A 19,777-nucleotide genomic window follows, 5' to 3' on the forward strand; every position below is an offset into this window, starting at 1 on the left:
TTAATGAGTCTTTTTAAAAGGGAGTGGGCCTTCGTTTTATAGGTGTTCGCCTTTTCGAGATATCGCCATAAAGGTGGACCAGGGGTGACTTTAAAATTTGTTTGTATGATATGGGTATCAAATGAAAGGTGTTAATGATTATTTTAAAAGGGCGTGGGGTTTAGTTCTATAGGTGGGCCCCTTTTCGAGATATCGCCATAAAGGTGGACCAGGGGTGACTCTAGAATTCGTTTGTGCAATATGGGTATCAAACGAAAGGAGTTAATGAGTATTTTAAGAGGGAGTGGGCCTTAGTTCCATAGGTGGACGCATTTTCGAGGTATCGCAATAAAGGTGGACCAGGGTTGACTCTAGACTTTGTTTGTACGATATGGGTATCAAATGAAAGGTGTTAATGAGTCTTTTTAAAAGGGAGTGGGCCTTCGTTTTATAGGTGTTCGCCTTTTCGAGATATCGCCATAAAGGTGGACCAGGGGTGACTCTAGACTTTGTTTGTATGATATGGGTATCAAATGAAAGGTGTTAATGATTATTTTAAAAGGGCGTGGGGCTTAGTTCTATAGGTGGACGCCTTTTCGAGATATCGCCATAAAGATGGACCAGGTGTGACTCTAGAATGCGTTTGTACGATATGGGTATCAAATGAAAGGTGTTAATGAGTATTTTAAAAGGGAGTAATCCTTAGTTCCATAGGTGGACGCCGTTGCGAGATATCGCCATAAAGGTGGGCCAGGGGTGACTCTAGAATTCGTTTGTGCAATATGGGTATCAAACGAAAGGAGTTAATGAGTATTTTAAGAGGGAGTGGGCCTTTCTGGACCAGGGGTGACTCTAGACTTTGTTTGTACGATATGGGTATCAAATGAAAGGTGTTAATGAGTATTTTTAAAAGGGATTGGGCCTTCGTTCTATAGGTGTTCGCCTTTTCGAAATATCGCCATAAAGGTGGACCAGGGGTGACTCTAGAATGAGTTTGTACGATATGGGTATCAAATTAAAGGTATTAATGAGAGTTTTAAAAGGGATGGTGGTAGTTGTATATGTGAAGGCGTTTTCCAGATATCGACCAAAATGTGGACCAGGGTGACCCAGAACATCATCTGTTGGATACCGCTAATTTATTTATATATGTAATACCTGCCAAGATTTTAAGGGTTTTTTATTTCGCCCTGCAGAACTTTTTCATTTTCTTCTACTTAATATGGTAGGTGTCACAACCATTTTATAAAGTTTTTTCTAAAGTTATATTTCGCGTCAATAAAGCAATCCAATTACCTTACCATATTTCATCCCTTTTTTCGTATTTGGTATAGAATTATGGCATTTTTTTCATTTTTCGTAATTTTCGATATCGAAAAAGTGGGCGTGGTCATAGTCGGATTTCGTTCATTTTTCATGCCAAGATAAAGTGAGTTCAGATAAGTACGTGAACTGAGTTTAGTAAAGATATATCGATTTTTGCTCAAGTTATCGTGTTAACGGCCATGCGGAAGGACAGACGGACGACTGTGTATAAAAACTGGGCGTGACATCAACCGATTTCGCCCATTTTCACAGAAAACAGTTAACGCCATAAAATCTATGCCCCTACCAAATTTCAAAAGGATTGGTTAATTTTTGTTCGACTTATGGCGTTAAAATTATCCTAGACAAATTAAATGAAAAAGGGCGGAGCCACGCCCATTTTTAAATTTTCTTTTATTTTTGTATTTTGTTGCACCATATCATTACTGGAGTTGAATCTTGATATAATTTACTTATATACTGTAAAGATATTAAATTTTTTGTTAAAATTTTACTTTAAAAAAATTTTTTTTTAAAAGTGGGCGTGGTCCTTCTCCGATTTTGCTAATTTTTATTAAGCGTACATATAGTAATAAGAGTAACGTTCCTGCCAAATTTCATCATGATATCTTCAACGACTGCCAAATTACAGCTTGCAAAAGTTTTAAATTACCTTCTTTTAAAAGTGGGCGGTGCCACGCCCATTGTCCAAGATTTTACTAATTTTCTATTTTGCGTCATAAGTTCAACTCATCTACCAAGTTTCGTCGCTTTATCGGTCTTTTGTAATGAATTATCGCACTTTTTCGGTTTTTCGAAATTTTCGATATCGAAAAAGTGGGCGTGGTTACAGTCCGATATCGTTCATTTTAAATAGCGATCTGAGATGAGTTCTCAGGAACCTACATACCAAATTTCATCAAGATACCTCAAAATTTACTCAAGTTATCGTGTTAACGAACGGACGGACGGACGGACATGGCTCAATCAAATTTTTTTTCGATCCTGATTATTTTGATATATGGAAGTCTATATCTATCTCGATTCCTTTATATATGTACAACCAACCGTTATCCAATCAAACTTAATATACTCTGTGAGCTCTGCTCAACTGAGTATAAAAAGATAGTTGGTGTCATGTGGGGACACATTGCAAGCGGGGCATACATCTCGTTCCCGAGATGGTTGGGCTTGGTACCGGAAAGTACCGGATCTGCATCCGGCAAAGGACCATCAACTCGATGGCGCTCCCCGGGCCTTCGGGGAGTGTTCTTAGCGATAACAACAACAACAACCAATTTTAATGTTTTTTTTTTTTATATAAATATGTAATGTAATTAACAATGATACGGGTATAAAAAATTAAGAACTACATCGGCATACACTATGAATTTCAATTTGTTTAATGTATTACATTTTTAAGACTTTTGTCTACCAAACGTTGAGGACCCCTTTCGCTTTGTCGATTGGAATAATATCCAACTTGTGTTTTAAGATTGGTTATTTTTGGTACTAAGTAGTTTTAGGCCTTTGTCGGCAATGCACACAGGTGGTATATTTTGCAAAGCTTTTCGGCAGGGACGCCAACGCAATTTATAGCTGCTCCAACCCAATTGTCGACCTTACCTACACGTGGGGAATAAAGGTTCTGGCGACCCCAAGTTACTCATGGGAACGAATTAAGGCCAATTCTGAATAAGGGGCCAATATGGTGCCACATGAAAGTAAATGTGTCGCATTAATAAAGAAATAATGTGTTTTTCTAAGCGAGGTCGCTGTTGTTGTTGTTGTAGCGATAAGGTTGCTCCCCGAAGGCTTTGGGAGTGTTATCGATGTGATGGTCCTTTGCCGGATACAGATCCGGTACGCTCCGGTACCACAGCACCATTAAGGTGCTAGCCCGACCATCTCGGGAACGATTTATGTGGCCACATTAAACCTTCAGGCCATCCCCTCCCTCCCCACCCCCAAGTTCCATGAGGAGCTTGGGGTCGCCAGAACCTCGTCTGTTAGTGAAACAGGATTCGCCGCGGATAGGTGAGGTTGACAATTAGGTTTGGAGAAGCTATATATTGCGCTGGCAACCTGAAGGGTTGCGCTACACACTCCTTGAATCTGGTATTTTAGTCGCCTCTTACGGCAGGCATACCTACTGCGGGCATATTCTTACCCCCTTACCCGCTGAGCGAGGTCGCTCGTAGGCAGTGGTAAGGGAAGATCTCCCAGTAAAGTTCTGCATTGAAAAGCTTTTCAACGAATAATCATCTGCTTGCAAATGCTGTTCGGGGTCGGCATAGAACATGTAAGTCCTAGTTTTTGCATAGCACGACGTAAATTGGAAGATGTGCTCGTCGTAAATGTCCCCGAAGGTATATGAGCCGCCTTTTTGCGCCTTTAGAAAATAAATTAATATAATTCAAATAAGAAAGGAAGGCAGACCACGGCTACATTTTTCCTTTCAATTTCTTCAACAATAAAAAATATATAGGACTCCTCCAATTGCGCACTTCAAAAGAAAATATCAAGTTAATATAACTGGAGAAAGGCGGGACAACAATTAGTTTTCTTATGGATCTCTCAACTCAAAAAATTTCAAGACTAGCTAACTATAGGAAATATGTTGGATACTCTTTGGGATGCTCATGCCTGAGTTTTCAAAGTGCCATACCGGCGCCGTATCGTGTTATACACACTATCTTATGGAAAAACAATTTCACTGAACAATCTGTAAAAGAACACGTCAAAATAATTAAAAATTGATCTTTTGAGTAACGGTAGCCACCATTTAACATATTTCCTAAATCTGATTCGTTGTTTTTGAGCTATTGCGATTTAAATAGTTTTTTTCAATCTCGGATCGTATAACGCGATACTGGCCCAGGCATGATGTACAGATCCAATTTTAAATTAAAATAAATGAACAATTGCAAAATGCTATAGATGAAAGAAGTGCAGCCTATTTTAGCCGATGTGGGCTGAAGTTGTGCTTAATAAGAGCAAATTCAATAATCAACGAAAAATAAACAAACCCAGCAGCCAACGATTTTGAAGAAATCAGTAAATGACTCACTGCACATTATCAACGATAGGGAATATTTCGTATGCTTTATCCAAAGTTCTTTAGAAAAAAAATTAAATGTTGTTTCCACAAATATGTACATCTGTATATTTATAGTGTACATATGTGCCATGTTAATAATGAATTATAACAACTGTACATAATGGGATAAATAAACAAAAACCGATCATTTGACGCTTATGTATATACACACGTAAATTAAACAATTATTCGATGTTAGCTTAAATGCTGACCATAGATATTTGAGAATATACACTTATGTATGTACCTATGACGATAATAAGTGCTTACTTCTACAAGCATCCCAAGAAAGAGCAACAATTTTCATATTATCATAATAATAATAAAAATGGATCTTTTGAGTAACGGTAGCCACCATTTAACATATATCATATACAATCTCAGATCGTATAATACGATACGGGTACGCTTCTCAAGGCAGTCGTTTCTATGTACCGGAGCGACTCGGGATTTTTCCCGACCAAAGACTGTCATTTCAGTGTGACCCCATTTAATTTGTTTCGTTGTTGTTGTTGTTGTTGTAGCAGTGCTTCGCCCCACCTAACAGACGCGACCGATCACAAACTGTCATCAATATCCTCTAACGGGAGTCCAAGGAAACTTGCTGTTTCAACAGGGGTGGACCATAGGGAAAGGGGTGTTAGAGGCGTTGGTTCCACATTACAATTAAAGAGATGGTTGGTGTCATGTGGGGACACATTGCAAGCGGGGCATACATTTTGTATGTCGGGGTTGATTCTGGATAGGTAAGAGTTTAACCTGTTACAGTATCCAGAACGAAGTTGAGCCAGAGTGACACGCGTTTCCCTGGGGAGTATGCGTTCCTCTTCCGCAAGTTTTGGATACTTTACTTTGAGTACTGGGTTCACCGGGCAATTCCCGGCATAAAGGTCCGACGCCTGTTTGTGGAGTTCACCAAGGACCTGCTTATGTTTTTTCGCTACATACGGCTGTGTTCTCAGATGCCGTATTTCCTCAAAATGCTTACGGAGATGACTCCTTAAGCCCCTAGGCGGTGCTGGCTCGTCAATCAGATGTCTGTTGGGATGCCCAGGTTTCTGGGTATTCAACAGGAACTGTTTGGTCAGCATCTCGTTTCTTTCCCTGATGGGGAGTATTCTCACCTCATTATGTAGATGGTGTTCTGGGGACATAAGAAGACAGCCCGTGGCTATTCTGAGAGCAGTATTTTGGCAGGCCTGTAGCTTCTTCCAGTGGGTAATTTTTAGGCTTGGCGACCATATGGGTGACGCGTAGCACGTAATCGGCTGGCTAATTGCTTTGTATGTAGTCATGAGCGTTTCTTTATCTTTTCCCCAGATACTGCCAGCAAGGGATTTGAGGATTTTGTTACGGCTCTGAATTCTCGGAACAATTGCGGCTGCGTGCTCACCAAAATGTAGATCCTGATCAAACGTCACACCCAAGATTTTGGGGTGTAGGACAGTCGGTAGCGTAGAGCCATCGACGTGGATGTTCAAAATGGTCGACATTTGGGACGTCCATGTTGTAAATAAGGTCGCGGAAGATTTAGTCGGTGATAATGCCAGGTTTCGCGAGGCGAAAAAACTGGAGAGATCAGGGAGGTAGCCGTTTATTTTATTGCATAGCTCATCGATCTGTGGGCCTGGGCCTGTGGCCATTACTGTGCAGTCATCGGCGTAGGAAACGATTGTGACTCCTTCCGGTGGTGAAGGTAGCTTAGATATGTAGAAATTAAACAAAAGTGGGGATAGGACACCACCCTGTGGCACCCCTTGTTTAATTCTCCTTGGCTTTGATGTTTCGTTTCTGAATATCACCGATGCCTGCCGACCACCCAGATAATTTGCGGTCCACCTTTTAAGACAAGGGGGAAGGGTAGACCCTTCCAGGTCTTGCAGTAACGAGCCATGGTTGACCGTATCAAAAGCTTTTGATAGGTCTAGCGCTACGAGTACTGTTCTATGGTGGGGGTTTTGATTTAAACCGCAATTTATCTGGGTGCTGATGGCATTTAGCGCGGTGGTAGTGCTATGGAGTTTTCTGAAGCCATGCTGATGGGAGGCTAGTTGCAAATTTGCTTGGAAATAAGGGAGCAAAATGGCTTCGAGCGTCTTTGCTACTGGCGATAGGAGAGATATCGGACGATACGACTCTCCTATGTTAGCTGGTTTACCAGGCTTTAGTAGCGGGACCACCTTGGCCATTCTCCATTTCTCGGGTATGACAAAGGTGGAAAGAGACAGGTTGAAGACCTGCGCTAAATATTTGAAACCCTCTTTCCCTAGGCTTTTAAGCATCGGCATGGCTATGCCGTCTGGGCCTACTGCTTTGGATGGTTTAGCGCGACCAATGGCGTCCTCAACCTCTTTAGCGGTGATGGTGATTGGTGACGCGCTGAATTTGTGTTTATGTGCGTGTCTGTTGGCCCTCCGTCTAACTTTGTCGACCGTAGAATGCATTATATATTGTCGGCAGAAAGCGCTCGCGCATTTTTTCGCATCCGACAGCACTTTGTCGCCAAAGGCGATGGAAACTTTGTCTTTGTGCTTAGTCGGATTCGATAGGGACTTTACGGTGGACCAAAGTTTACCCACACCGGTAGAGAGGTTACAACCTCTTAGGTGCTCCTCCCATTTCGCCCGCTTGTGTTCATCCACAAGCAATCTGATGCGTTGGTTTATATCCCTTATTTGGGGGTCGCCTGGATCAAGCTGCCTTATAAGGTCACGTTCTCTCGCTAAGTTTGCGGCCTCCGCCGGGAAGTGGGGCCGGATTTCGGGAATTCTCCCGGCGGGAATGAAACGTGCCGAGGCGGATTCAATGACCTTGCGGAAGGCACGCTCCCCTTGGCGGGCATCAGTCGGGATAGGGAGGGCAGCAAAGAGGTTGTCTGTAAAGGATTTATATTCTTCCCACTTTCCTTTTTTAAAGTTTATGAAAGTGCGTTTTTCGGTGACGATGAAGTCGGCGGTACGCTCAAGCGAAACAAGTATAGGCAGGTGGTCGGATGCCAATGATACCATCGGCTGCCAGTTGACGCAGTTTACGAGTTCTGCGCTCACGATTGAGATATCTGGCGAACTGTGACAGCTTCCTACCATACGTGTGGGGGCGTCTCCGTTTATTGTGCAGAACGTCGTTTCTTCTATTTGATCCGCCAACATCTCGGCCCTACTGTCCGCCCGCAAATTTGAATGCCATAGATCATGATGGGCATTGAAGTCGCCTAAAATAATGCGATTGTTTCCAGTGAGTAAGGCTCTGATATTAGGGCGGTATCCACCGGGGCAACAGGTGGCAGGGGGGATGTAGATGTTGATGATTTCTAGGTTTGCATCGCCTGACCGGACAGATAGGCCTTGACGTTCTAAGACGTTGTCCCTGCGGTCGATGCCAGGATCAAATATGTGATACTGCACAGAGTGGTGTATTATAAACGCGAGGCCGCCTCCATTTCCGCTCTCGCGATCTTTTCTGTGGACATTATACCCAGAGCAGGTCTGCAATGCAGATCGTGCTGTAGGTTTAGTCTCTTGAATCGCAGCAATGCGGATGTTGTGCCGCTTCATGAAATTGACTATCTCCGTAATCTTCCCAGTTAGTCCATTACAGTTTAACTGCAGAATTCTGAAGTGCATGAGGGGAGACGTCGCCACTCTGGGGGTAAGTGACGGGTGACTACGCCTGGGTTGAGGAAGGCCAGGACGCAATTGCTGTTGTGGCCCTGGGACTGGGCGTCCTTGGGCAAGCATTGGGGTACCCGGATGATTTGGGTTTGCGACCTGGCAACATGGCGCGATGAAACCCGTCGAGGGGTTGCCGTCGCGGAGACCAGAACATCTAGGAAAGTGGCACCACCCAAGGCAGGAGCTGCATTGGGCGGATGTCGCAAACATATATATTCTGTGCTGGCAAACGGTGCAAACGGAGGTAGGGACTAAGAGTCTGGTTCCCTGACCTACACGATTGCTGCCGGAAAAGAGGGGGGGAGAAGACGGGGGCAGGGGCTGTTGCTCAGCATTGCTTCCGACTCTACTACGAAGATTGTAGTTATGAGTGGTAGCAGCTGTTTGAGTTGTTGGCGCCGTAAGGCGCGAGCAGCAGCGGGTACTTGTTGTGGCTTGCTGAGCAGCGGGGCTGCTGGAAGGTAATGGGGGGGCGCTTAGACGTAGACTACGAGGCGCCCTTGGGCGTGAACAGCAAGGAGCCACAAAAGATTTATAAAAGTTACGTGGACGTCGGGTTTTGGGATCAAGCCCAGAACAACCTGTCCGATGCAACCATCCCTTACACGAGACACACTGAACAGAGTATGACCGTCCTAAAAAGATTCTTTTCCGGCAGATGCAGCAAAACCATTTCTCAGGACCGGGGTCAGGAGACGGACCCGGATTGGATTCGATACCTTCCCGGAGCAAGAGAATATGGAGCAGTCCTGCTGCAAGGAGCTGCTGGGAGGATGACAATTTGTGGGAGGGACGAAACAAATTAAATGGGGTTACACTGAAATGACAGTCCTTGGTCGGGAAAAATCCCGAGTCGCTCCGGTACATAGAACCGACTGCCTTGGGAAGCGTAATTTGTTTCGTCCCTCCCACAAATTGTCATCCTCCCAGCAGCTCCTTGCAGCAGGATTGCTCCATATTCTCTTACTCCGGGAAGGCATCGAATTCAATCCGGGTCCGTCTCCTGACCCCGGTCCTGAGAAATGGTTTTGCTGCATCTGCCGGAAAAGAATCTTTTTAGGACGGTCATACTCTGTTCAGTGTGTCTCGTGCAAGGGATGGTTGCATCGGACAGGTTGTTCTGGGCTTGATCCCAAAACCCGACGTCCACGTAACTTTTATAAATCTTTTGTGGCTCCTTGCTGTTCACGCCCAAGGGCGTCCCGTAGTCTACGCCTAAGCGCCCCCCCCCCCCACTACCTTCCAGCAGCCCCGCTGCTGCTCGCGCCCCACGGCGCCAACAACTCAAACAGCTGATACCACTCATAACTACTACCTTCGTAGTAGAGTTGGTAGCAATGCTGAGCATCAGCCCCTGCCCCCGTCTTCTCCCCCCTCTTTTCCGGCAGCAATCGTGCAGGTCAGGGAAACATACTCTTAGTCCCTACCTCCGTTTGCACCGTCTGCCAGCACAGAATATATAGGTTTGCGACATCCGCCCAATGCAGCTCCTGCCTTGGATGGTGCCACTTTCCTAGATGTTCTGGTCTCCGTGACGGCAACCCCCCGACAGGTTTCATCGCGCCATGTTGCCAGGTCGCAAACCCAAATCATCCGGGTACCCCAATGCTTGCCCAAGGACGCCCAGTCCCAGGGCCACAACAGCAATTGCGTCCTGACCTTCCACAACCCAGGCGTAGTCACCCGTCACTTACACCCAGAGTGGCGGCGTCTCCCCTTATGCACTTCAGAATTCTGCAGTTAAATGTAATGGACTAACTGGGAAGATTAAGGAGATAGTCGATTTCATGAAGCGGCACAACATCCGCATTGCTGCGATTCAAGAGACTAAACTCACAGCAAGATCTGCATTGCAGACATGCTCTGGGTATAATGTCCACAGGAAAGACCGCGAGAGCGGAAAAGGAGGCGGTCTCGCGTTTATCATACACCACTCTGTGCAATATTATATATTTGATCCTGGCATCGGCCGCAGGGACAATGTCTTAGAACTTCAAGGCCTATCTGTCTGGTCAGGCGATGCAAGCCTAGAAATCATCAACATCTACATCCCTCCTGCCACCTGTTGCCCCAGTGGATACCGCCCTAATATCAGGGCCTTACTCACTGGCAACAATCGCATTATCTTAGGCGATTTCAATGCCCATCATGATCTATGGCATTCAAACTTGCGGGCGGACAGTAGGGGTGAGATGTTGGCGGATCAAATAGAAGAAACGACGTTCTGCACAATAAACGGAGACGCCCCCACACGTATGGTAGGAAGCTGTCACAGCGATATCTCAATCGTGAGCGCAGAACTCGTAAACTGCGTCAACTGGCAGCCGATGGTAACATTGGCATCCGACCACCTGCCCATACTTATTTCGCTCGAGCGTACCGCCGACTTCATCGTCACTGAAAAACGCACTTTCATAAACTTTAAAAAAGGAAAGTGGGAAGAATATAAATCCTTTACAGACAACCGCTTTGCTGCCCTCCCTATCCCGACTGATGCCCGCCAAGGGGAGCGTGCCTTCCGTAAGGTCATTGAATCCGCCTCGGCACTTTTCCGGCCGGGAGAATTTCCAAAATCCGGCCCCCACTTCCCAGCGGAGGCCGCAAACTTAGCGAGAGAATGTGACCTTATAAGACAGCTTGATCCAGGCGACCCCCAAATAAGGGATATAAACCAACGCATCAGATTGCTTGTGGATGAACAGAAGCGGGCGAAATGGGAGGAGCACCTAAGAGGTTGTAACCTCTCTACCGGTGTGGGTAAACTTTGGTCCACCGTAAAGTCCCTATCGAATCCGACTAAGCACAAAGACAAAGTTTCCATCGCCTTTGGCGACAAAATGCTGTCGGATGCGAAAAAATGCGCGAGCGCTTTCTGCCGACAATATATAATGCATCCTACAGCGGACAAAGATAGACGGAGAGCCAATAGACACGCACATAAACACAAATTCAGCGCGTCACCAATCACCATCACCGCTAAATAGGTTGAGGACGCCATTGGTCGTGCTAAACCATCCAAAGCAGTGGGCCCAGACGGCATAGCCATGCCGATGCTTAAAAGCCTAGGGAAAGAGGGTTTCAAATATTTAGTCAACCTGTCTCTTTCCACCTTTGTCATACCCGAGAAATGGAAAATGGCCAAGGTGGTCCCGCTACTAAAGCCTGGGAAACAAGCTAACATAGGTGAGTCGTATCGTCCGATATCTCTCCTATCGCCAGTGGCAAAGACGCTTGAAGCCATTTTGCTCCCTTATTTCCAAGCAAATTTGCAGCTAGCCCCTCATCAGCATGGCTTCAGAAAACTCCATAGCACTACCACCGCGCTAAATGCCATTAGCACCCAGATAATTGCGGTTTAAATCAATACCCCCACCATAGAACAGTACTCGTAGCGCTAGACCTATCAAAAGCTTTTGATACGGTCAACCATGGCTCGTTACTGCAAGACCTTGAAGGGTCTACCCTTCCCCCATGTCTTAAAAGGTGGCCCGCAAATTATCTGGGTGGTCGCAGGCATCGGTGCAATTTAGAAACGAAACATCAAAACCAAGGAGAATTAAGCAAGGGGTGCCACAGGGTGGTGTCCTATCCCCACCTTTGTTTAATTTCTACATATATAAGCTACCTTCACCACCGGAAGGAGTCACAATCGTTTCCTACGCCGATGACTGCACAATAATGGCCACACGCCCAGGCCCAAAGATCGATGCGCTATGCAATAAAATAAACGGCTACCTCCCTGATCTCTCCAGTTTTTTCGCATCGCGAAACCTGGCATTATCACCGACTAAGTCTTCCGCGACCTTATTTACTACATGGACGTCCCAAATGTCGACCATTTTGAACATCCACGTCGATGGCACTACGCTACCGACTGCCCTACACCCCAAAATCTTGGGTGTGACGTTTGATCAGGATCTACATTTTGGTGAGCACGCAGCCATTGTTCCGAGAATTCAGAGCCGTAACAAAATCCTCAAATCCCTCGCTGGCAGTACCTGGGGAAAAGATAAAGAAACGCTCATGACTACATACAAAGCAATTAGCCAGCCGATTACGTGCTTCGCGTCACCCATATGGTCGCCAAGCCTAAAAATTACCCACTGGAAGAAGCTACAGGCCTGCCAAAATACTGCTCTCAGAATAGCCACGGGCTGTCTTCTTATGTCCCAGAACACCATCTGCATAATGAGGCGAGAATACTCCCCATCAGGGAGAGAAATGAGATGCTGACCAAACAGTTCCTGTTGAATACCCAGAAACCTGGGCATCCCAACAGACATCTGATTGATGAACCAGCACCGCCTACGGGCTTAAGGAGTCATCTCCGTAAGCATTTTGAGGAAATACGGCACCTGAGAACCGAGCCGTATGAAGTGAAAAAACACAAGCAGGTCCTTGGTGAACTCCATAAACAGGCGTCGGACCTTTATGCCGGGAATTGCCCGGTGAATCCAGTACTTAAAGAAAATTATCCAAAACTCGCGGAAGAGGAATGCATACTCCCCAGGGAAACGCGTGTCACTCTTGCTCAACTTCGTTCTGGATACTGTAACAGGTTAAACTCTTACCTATCCAGAATCAACCCCGACATACAAAATGTATGCCCCGCTTCAATGTGCCCCCACATGACACCCACCATCTCTTCAATTGTAATGTGGGACCAACGCCTCTAACACCACTTTCCTTATGGTCCACCCCTGTTGAAACGGCAAGTTTCCTTGGACTCCCGTTAGAGGGTATTGATGACAATTTGTGATCGGTCGCGGCTGTTAGGTGGAGCGAGCATTGCTACAACAACAACAACATACGGGTACAGGCACGATGTACGGATCCAATTTTAAATTAAAATAAGTAAGGGCGGGACTGTCTTCGGCTGTGCCGAAGACTTCATACCGTTCATGAATGGGGCTGAACAATAATCTTATCCCATTCGTAATCTCCAAATAATCGGCTGTATAAGATAAGAAATATATAGTGAACAGATGTACATACCTAAACGATTTTTAAGATAAATATAAAATAAATAAAATAATTTAAAAAAATGTTTAAGTTAAACGGTTTTATTGAAAACAATACTTACATGAAGTAATAATAATACTAAAAGCTAGAAAATAATTAGGTAGGTCCTAGGTACTAGTCATCACACTCCTCATCAATCTAGGGCGTTGATCAGACAATTAAATAAAAGCGTTGGGCGCGTGAAATTTCTAAAAATGTGGTTGTTGTTGTTGTTGTACCGATAAGGTTACTCCCCGAAGGCTTTGGGGGGAGTGTTATCGATGTGATGGTCCTTTGCTGGATACAGATCCGGTACGCTCCAATAACACAGCACCATTAAGGTGCTAGCCCGACCATCTCGGGAACGATTTATATGGCCACATTAAACCTTCAGGCCATCCCTCCCTCCCCACCCCCAAGTTCCGTGAGGAGCTTGGGGTCGCCAGGGCCTCGTCTGTTAGTGAAACAGGATTCGCCGCCGACAGATGAGGTTGACAATTGGGTTTGGAGAAGCTATATATTGCGCTGGCAACTTGAAGGGTTGCGCTACACAGCCCCTTGAATCTGGTATTTTAGTCGCCACTTACGACAGGCATACCTACCGCGGGTATATTCTGACCCCCTAACCCGGTGAGGTCTTTTTTTTTTTTGTGGTCTTATATATGACTATCAATAGAAATTTCACGCGTCCAACCCTTTTATTTAATTGTCTGATCAACGCCCTAGATTGATGAGGAGTGTGATGACTAGGACCTACCTAATTATTTTCTAGCTTTTAGTATTATTATTACTTCATGTAAGTATTGTTTTCAATAAAACCGTTTAACTTAAAAATTTTTTTTTATTATTTTATTTTCAAGTTTTTAGTCTTTATTTAATTGCCTATTATTTCTCATTATATTTAGTTCATTTAGTGACTCATTATTATTTATTTATTTATTTATTTATTTATTTAGCCTAGTAACAAATGTTTAGTACAGACACTTATGACTAAATTACAGAAACCGGCTTATATTAAGCTATGGAAAACACTAGCAAGAAGAATTTATATTATTACAGATTACGTAATTTTTTAGTTTAAGTTGAAAAGCGTATTTAGAGTCGGAGAAATCAATATCCAAAACACTTGAGAAGCAATTAATTTCTGATAGGGCTCTGTTAATAGGCGCTTTTGAGTTATAAACAGTTCTACTCAGCCCTATGAAAAAGATTTCAAAGTGGTGGAGGTTTCTACAGGGAGTATTTAAGCATAGTTTTTCAAGAAGCAACGCGCAGTCAATTTTGCCCGTGAAAAGATCGAAAATGAACAACGAAGCCTAAAGAATTCTGCGATTGTTTAGGGATAGTAAGGATATTAGTTGGCATCGAGACTCATAAGACGGGATCGGTTCAGAGAATCGAAATGAAATAAGTGCGAAGAGCATAAAGATTTTTTGAACCCGCTCCAGGCGGTTGTGAACTGCGTGGTAAGACCGCCAAATGAAGGGATTCAAGGGGTTGTGTAGCGCAATATATAGCTTCTCCAACCCAATTGTCAACCTCACCTTCGAGCGGCGAATCCCGTTTAACTAACAGACGAGGCTCTGGCGACCCCAAGCTCCTCATGGAACTTGGGGGTGGGGAGGGAGGGATGGCCTGAAGGTTCAATGTGGCCATATAAATCGTTCCCGAGATGGTCGGGCCAGCACTTTAATGGTGCTGTGTTACCGGAGCGTATCGGATCTGTATCCGACAAAGGACCATCACATCGATAACACTCCCCAAAGCCTTCGGGGAGTAACCTAATCGCTACAACAACAACAACAACAACAACCGCCAAATGAAAGCCGCATACTCAAGTTTGGACCGCACAAAGGACGTATATAAAACTTTGAGTGTGTAGGGGTCAGAGAACTTTGCGGAATGGCGTCTGACAAAAGCAAGCATTGAAAGCGCCTTAGAAATTGTGAAGCTGGCGTGAGGATTAAATTAAACTTTGAGTCGAAGTATACCCCAAGTATTTAACTTCAAGAGTCGTTCGAAATAAAGTGTCTGCAATATGATAGGAGGTATGAAGTGGCCTCAGCAGTTTACCATACATCACAGTGTGGCACTTACTTATATTAAGGAAAAGACGGTTCTTAACACACCAGATATAAAGCTCATTAATCTCAGATTGAAGAACGACGACATCATTATAACAACTGATCTCAGAATAGATCTTGAGATCATCAGCATAAAGCAGAAATTTGGTAGATGAGAAGCAAGAGCTAATGTCTTTAATGAACAAGATAAATAGTAAAGGGCCCAGAATACTGCCCTGGGACACTCCAGAGGTGGCCCAAAATGGTTTCGAATAAACACCGTCAATATTTACAACATTACTTCGGTTGTGCAAGTAAGATTTAATCCACTGTAGGAACGTAGAGTGGAACCAATAACAAACTAATTTCGCAATTTAAATTTTATGAGAAATTTTATCGTATGCTTTGGAGAAGTCTAGGTATATTGTACAAGGACTCTTTCCTGACAATTTGTTACAATCTATGTCCCCAATACATAATCATTCCAAAGAATTTACTCGACTCTGCGCCACGTATGCTTGTCCATCCTCCAACTACAAAATATTTTGACGTCACTTCTACCGGACCGTATGTAATATTTAATTAAAATATGAGCCAAATCGGACATCATAGGTCGCTTTCTATTCTTATATGTATTATGTGTTCCAAATATGAGCCAAATCGGATCACAAATACGATTTTTGTGAATATATCGATCCTTGCGCCACCTAGCGGCGATTTTTTTCATATGTCGCTTTCTATTCTTGTATGTATTATGTGTTCCAAATATGAGCCAAATCGGACCACAAATACGATTTTTGTGAATATCTCAATCCTTGCGCCACCTAGCGGCGACTTTTTTTCTTATTATTGCATTGTCATCGGGTTCCGAACTATATTCCAAGTTTCAAGCTTGTAGCTTATCGGAATGTTACTTAAATTTCAATTTCAAAATGCGTTCACAACGGCCGTGCATGCGGCCTTAATAAAACCGTTTAAAAAATAGGTAGGTACTTTGTGTGAGGATGCAAAGTTTCACGTTTTTTGTGGTCTGCATGTAAAAACTATGACTACGAATCACGTATTTCAACAATATATTACGTAAACGTAAGTATTTGATGAAATTTGAGCTTCTAGCCGTACAAAAGGGGCAAAAATGACAGTTTGTACGAGGTATATAATATATATGCCTCCGATCTATATGATTTTTTCAGATACCAATATATGCTATATGCGTAAGCATTCGTTGAAATTTGAAGCCTCTAGCTCTTAAAATGGGACAGTAATTACGAAAAGTTTCTTATCTGAACAATCGGTTATGTTGGATATATACTATATATAGTCGCGATCTCATCCATTTTTTCAGACAACAATATGTGCATTATACGAAAGCATATGGTGATGTTTGAAGCTTCAATTTCATAAATTGAGGACGATATGACAAAAATCCTCTTTTTCCGAAAAATCGGTTGTATGGAAGATATATGCTATAGTGGTCCGATCTGGCCGGTTCCGACAAATGTGTAATCGGACCCCTAAATACACCCGCTCACCAAATTTTATTAAGATATATGCTATAGTGGTCCGATCCGGCCGGTTCCAACAAATGTGTAATCGGACACCTAAATTGAGCGCCTAGTTTGCATACACACAGACAGACCGACAGACCGACAGACTGACAGACGGACATGGCTAAATCAACTCGGCTCTTCATCCTGATTATTTCGGTATACTTAATGGTGGGACTATCTATTTTCCTTTAAGGACTTACAATTTTGAGATTTTGAGAAGGTATAATAAATGAACAATTTCAAAATACTACACGCTGTCGTATAGAATTACCGCTTACTTCTACAAGCATTCCAAGAAAGAGCAATAATTGTTCATATTAAATAATACGTAATATTGAATTGTACTCACTCGAGAGGACGGTACCACGTTTTTTATTACTGCAACAAAATCGACAACAGCTCATAATAACAAATATTATAAAGACAAGTGCAAAGAGCGCCCACAAATCCATTGCGTCCTCCTCTATGTCGTCGAATTCGTAGGGATCCAGCTCGTCCGTTGTGGAAGAGGAGGTCGTTGCAAAACTAGCAGTTTAAATTCACCTATGCGCTGTCTACTTGTGTTTATTTGTCCTGGAATAAAATTGGAATGTAAAATAAAAGCAACAACTGCACTTTGATATCTTTCAATCAAAAGAAATTATTTTACTCACCTTGAATATGGCTCAGTCGGTTAGTTTCTTCAGCAATTTACAATTTTGTGTAGTTTCAAATGCTTCTATACGCTAGCGTGACACTATTAATTCTCTTCTAAATATAAAATTATAATAGAAGCGTACGTCTTTTGTTTTATGAACCCTTTTTGTTTTTTCCCAACTTCACCACTGATTCATCGAAACTTTAAAATTATTCATTGCGAATTTTGTAAGAAGAAGAAGAGCAAAATTTTAAGCTGTGTTTATTCTGACAAATGCTGCCTAGATGATGCTTTTTAGGGTAATCCATTTTGAATTCATACAAGTGAAAAATATTCTATTCAGCCAATGCCATACCCATGATGAAATGAATTTTCAGGTGTTCTCTTCCCGTTGACTTTTCCCTTATTCTGACAAGCTCGGCATACATAATTTAGAGGGTTGTCTATCATACAGAACTGCCTTTGAGTTCTACTACGATCGTAGTAGATTTGACTATACGTTTAGAAAAAGATTAACGTAACTTTATATTCCCTAACAGAATGTAAACAAAATTTTGCAGAAAACTAATTTATTTGAAGAATTTGTAAAAAAAATTAAATATATTACTTTTGAAATACACGTAAATACTGGCATTTAGAGCTGCCGAAAAAGTGAGGTTATGTTGTTGACATCAGCTTTATTATTACATCATGGCCATACCTAAAATAGCTGACAGTGAGAACGGCTGTCGCGAATGGCCAGAGAATGGAATAAAGGTTTGTTTTTTCCTCGCGGTTATTAAATTTAAGTGCCATCAATTAGCCAGGTGTGTTTCAAATCAGCTTTTCTTTTAAATGTGTATACAAAAAATCAAACTAAATACATATTAATATTCACTTCTAAAATCAAGTTAATATATTAAATTTGAGCAGCCGGTTATGCAAACAGTTTAAAATATGTAAATATGCAATATACCAGTCGTCTACAAAAATGTTTGAAACAAACTATTGAGCAAATGATTTAAGTAATCGAACAGCGATTGATCAGGTGATCGAGGCTGTTTACTATTGTGATCTTTTTTATCAAATATTCGCCACTTGTATGAATTCACAATACTCCCGATATATTATTCCATAGGTAGGAATGGCAGTAGGGGAATGAAAACATCTTTCACTAGTAGGAATTCACAATGGCGGATGTTTGAAAAACGTTCACAATAGTGATCGGCCCCGATAACCTGTTAAATCCTTCGCTCAATAGTGCTTTTCAAACATTTCTGTAAAAAACTTTGCTGGAAAGAAAAAATTCCGTGTCGCGAAATTTATGAATCCCTCTTATTTGATGCCAAATCGGCGATTTTATGAGAAACCGGTGTGTTATTATGATATATTCGCTTTTTAATAGTGCTTTTATTTTATCAATTAAGCCAGTGCATTTTCCTATTATGGACTGGTACACTGGCTTCTTCTGTTATATTTTTCCTCAAAAAGGTTTTTTACACAAACTCATTGTGGGCGGACGGAAATATTTAAACATAATGCTCCTTAAGGGCCAATTAATGGTGACTTATAACGATAAAACTATAACCAGTAAAACAGCTGATCGAACCTACCTTATGGAAATCAATAGCCGTGTTTTTTAACACGCGTATATCCGTTTACGCTTAAACTTTATATTGACTGCTAAGAGACAAACTATAAATACACCTCTGAAATTGCTGCGCATAAATTTTGTCCTACTAAATTTCAATACGCATTATACTCAGATGTAACTGAAATATGTGTCTTTGTTTCACCCTGTACACTAATTCTATGTATTATATGTGTGTCCACAATTCATCGCAACTGATTCAGCTATATGTTATACCCTATGGCCATCAGAGCGTTGCGTCTCCGCTTTTCGGTACACCCTGTTGCTGTAGCTAGTTGTTTTACCACAGCCGCTAGATGGGTCTCCTAAGCATTATCTAAGCGAAGATAGGCGTTTTTTAACACGCGCAAACGAAACGTATACGCGCGTGTTAAAAAACACGGCTAATGCAATCGATTAATGGTGTCATACCATAACGCTATCGCCATAACCATACCATAGGCACCCTACAAGAAACGCTGATAGTTTTACTAATCCACTCACACTTTTAATTGACAATGCTGATCCTGCGATGACGTATACATTGATACTCAAATTTATGTATGTTCCTTTGTTCGCTCACGCATGTCCGCATGTACCCAATGTCAGCCTATAATCATGAAAAAGGACTCAAACTGGGAAAGCTTCGGACACCTGGTACAGAACAAAAGAACATACAGCAGATACAATTATGCATGTGAGACAGATACATAATTCTCACCGGAATTTTATGTATTCGAGAACAGTTTATCCGATTTAATCATGTTGTCACTACTGACTGTCATATGACAATCAAATGATTATCACGGTTGTTTTGTTATTATACTCACTTGAGCAGAGCTCACAGAGTATATTAAGTTTG

At 42.7% G+C, this 19,777-nt stretch overlaps 1 protein-coding gene across 1 annotated transcript in view; it reads right to left on the minus strand.

Annotated features, from left to right (window-relative positions):
- LOC137245266 (uncharacterized) overlaps window positions 1–17,692 on the minus strand; it is a 49,173-nt gene extending 31,481 nt beyond the window's left edge. Inside the window, exons 1-2 of the mRNA XM_067775633.1 lie at window positions 17,323–17,692; window positions 17,019–17,242 (exon numbers count right to left, since the gene is read on the minus strand). Of these exons, the coding sequence (XP_067631734.1) occupies window positions 17,019–17,121 (103 nt within the window). The 5' untranslated portion in view covers window positions 17,122–17,242; window positions 17,323–17,692. The remainder of the gene's footprint in view (window positions 1–17,018; window positions 17,243–17,322) is intronic.
- Window positions 17,693–19,777: the final 2,085 nt, after the last annotated feature.

This window comes from Eurosta solidaginis, chromosome 3, assembly GCF_040869045.1.
Source record: "Eurosta solidaginis isolate ZX-2024a chromosome 3, ASM4086904v1, whole genome shotgun sequence".
Taxonomy (NCBI): domain Eukaryota; kingdom Metazoa; phylum Arthropoda; class Insecta; order Diptera; family Tephritidae; genus Eurosta; species Eurosta solidaginis.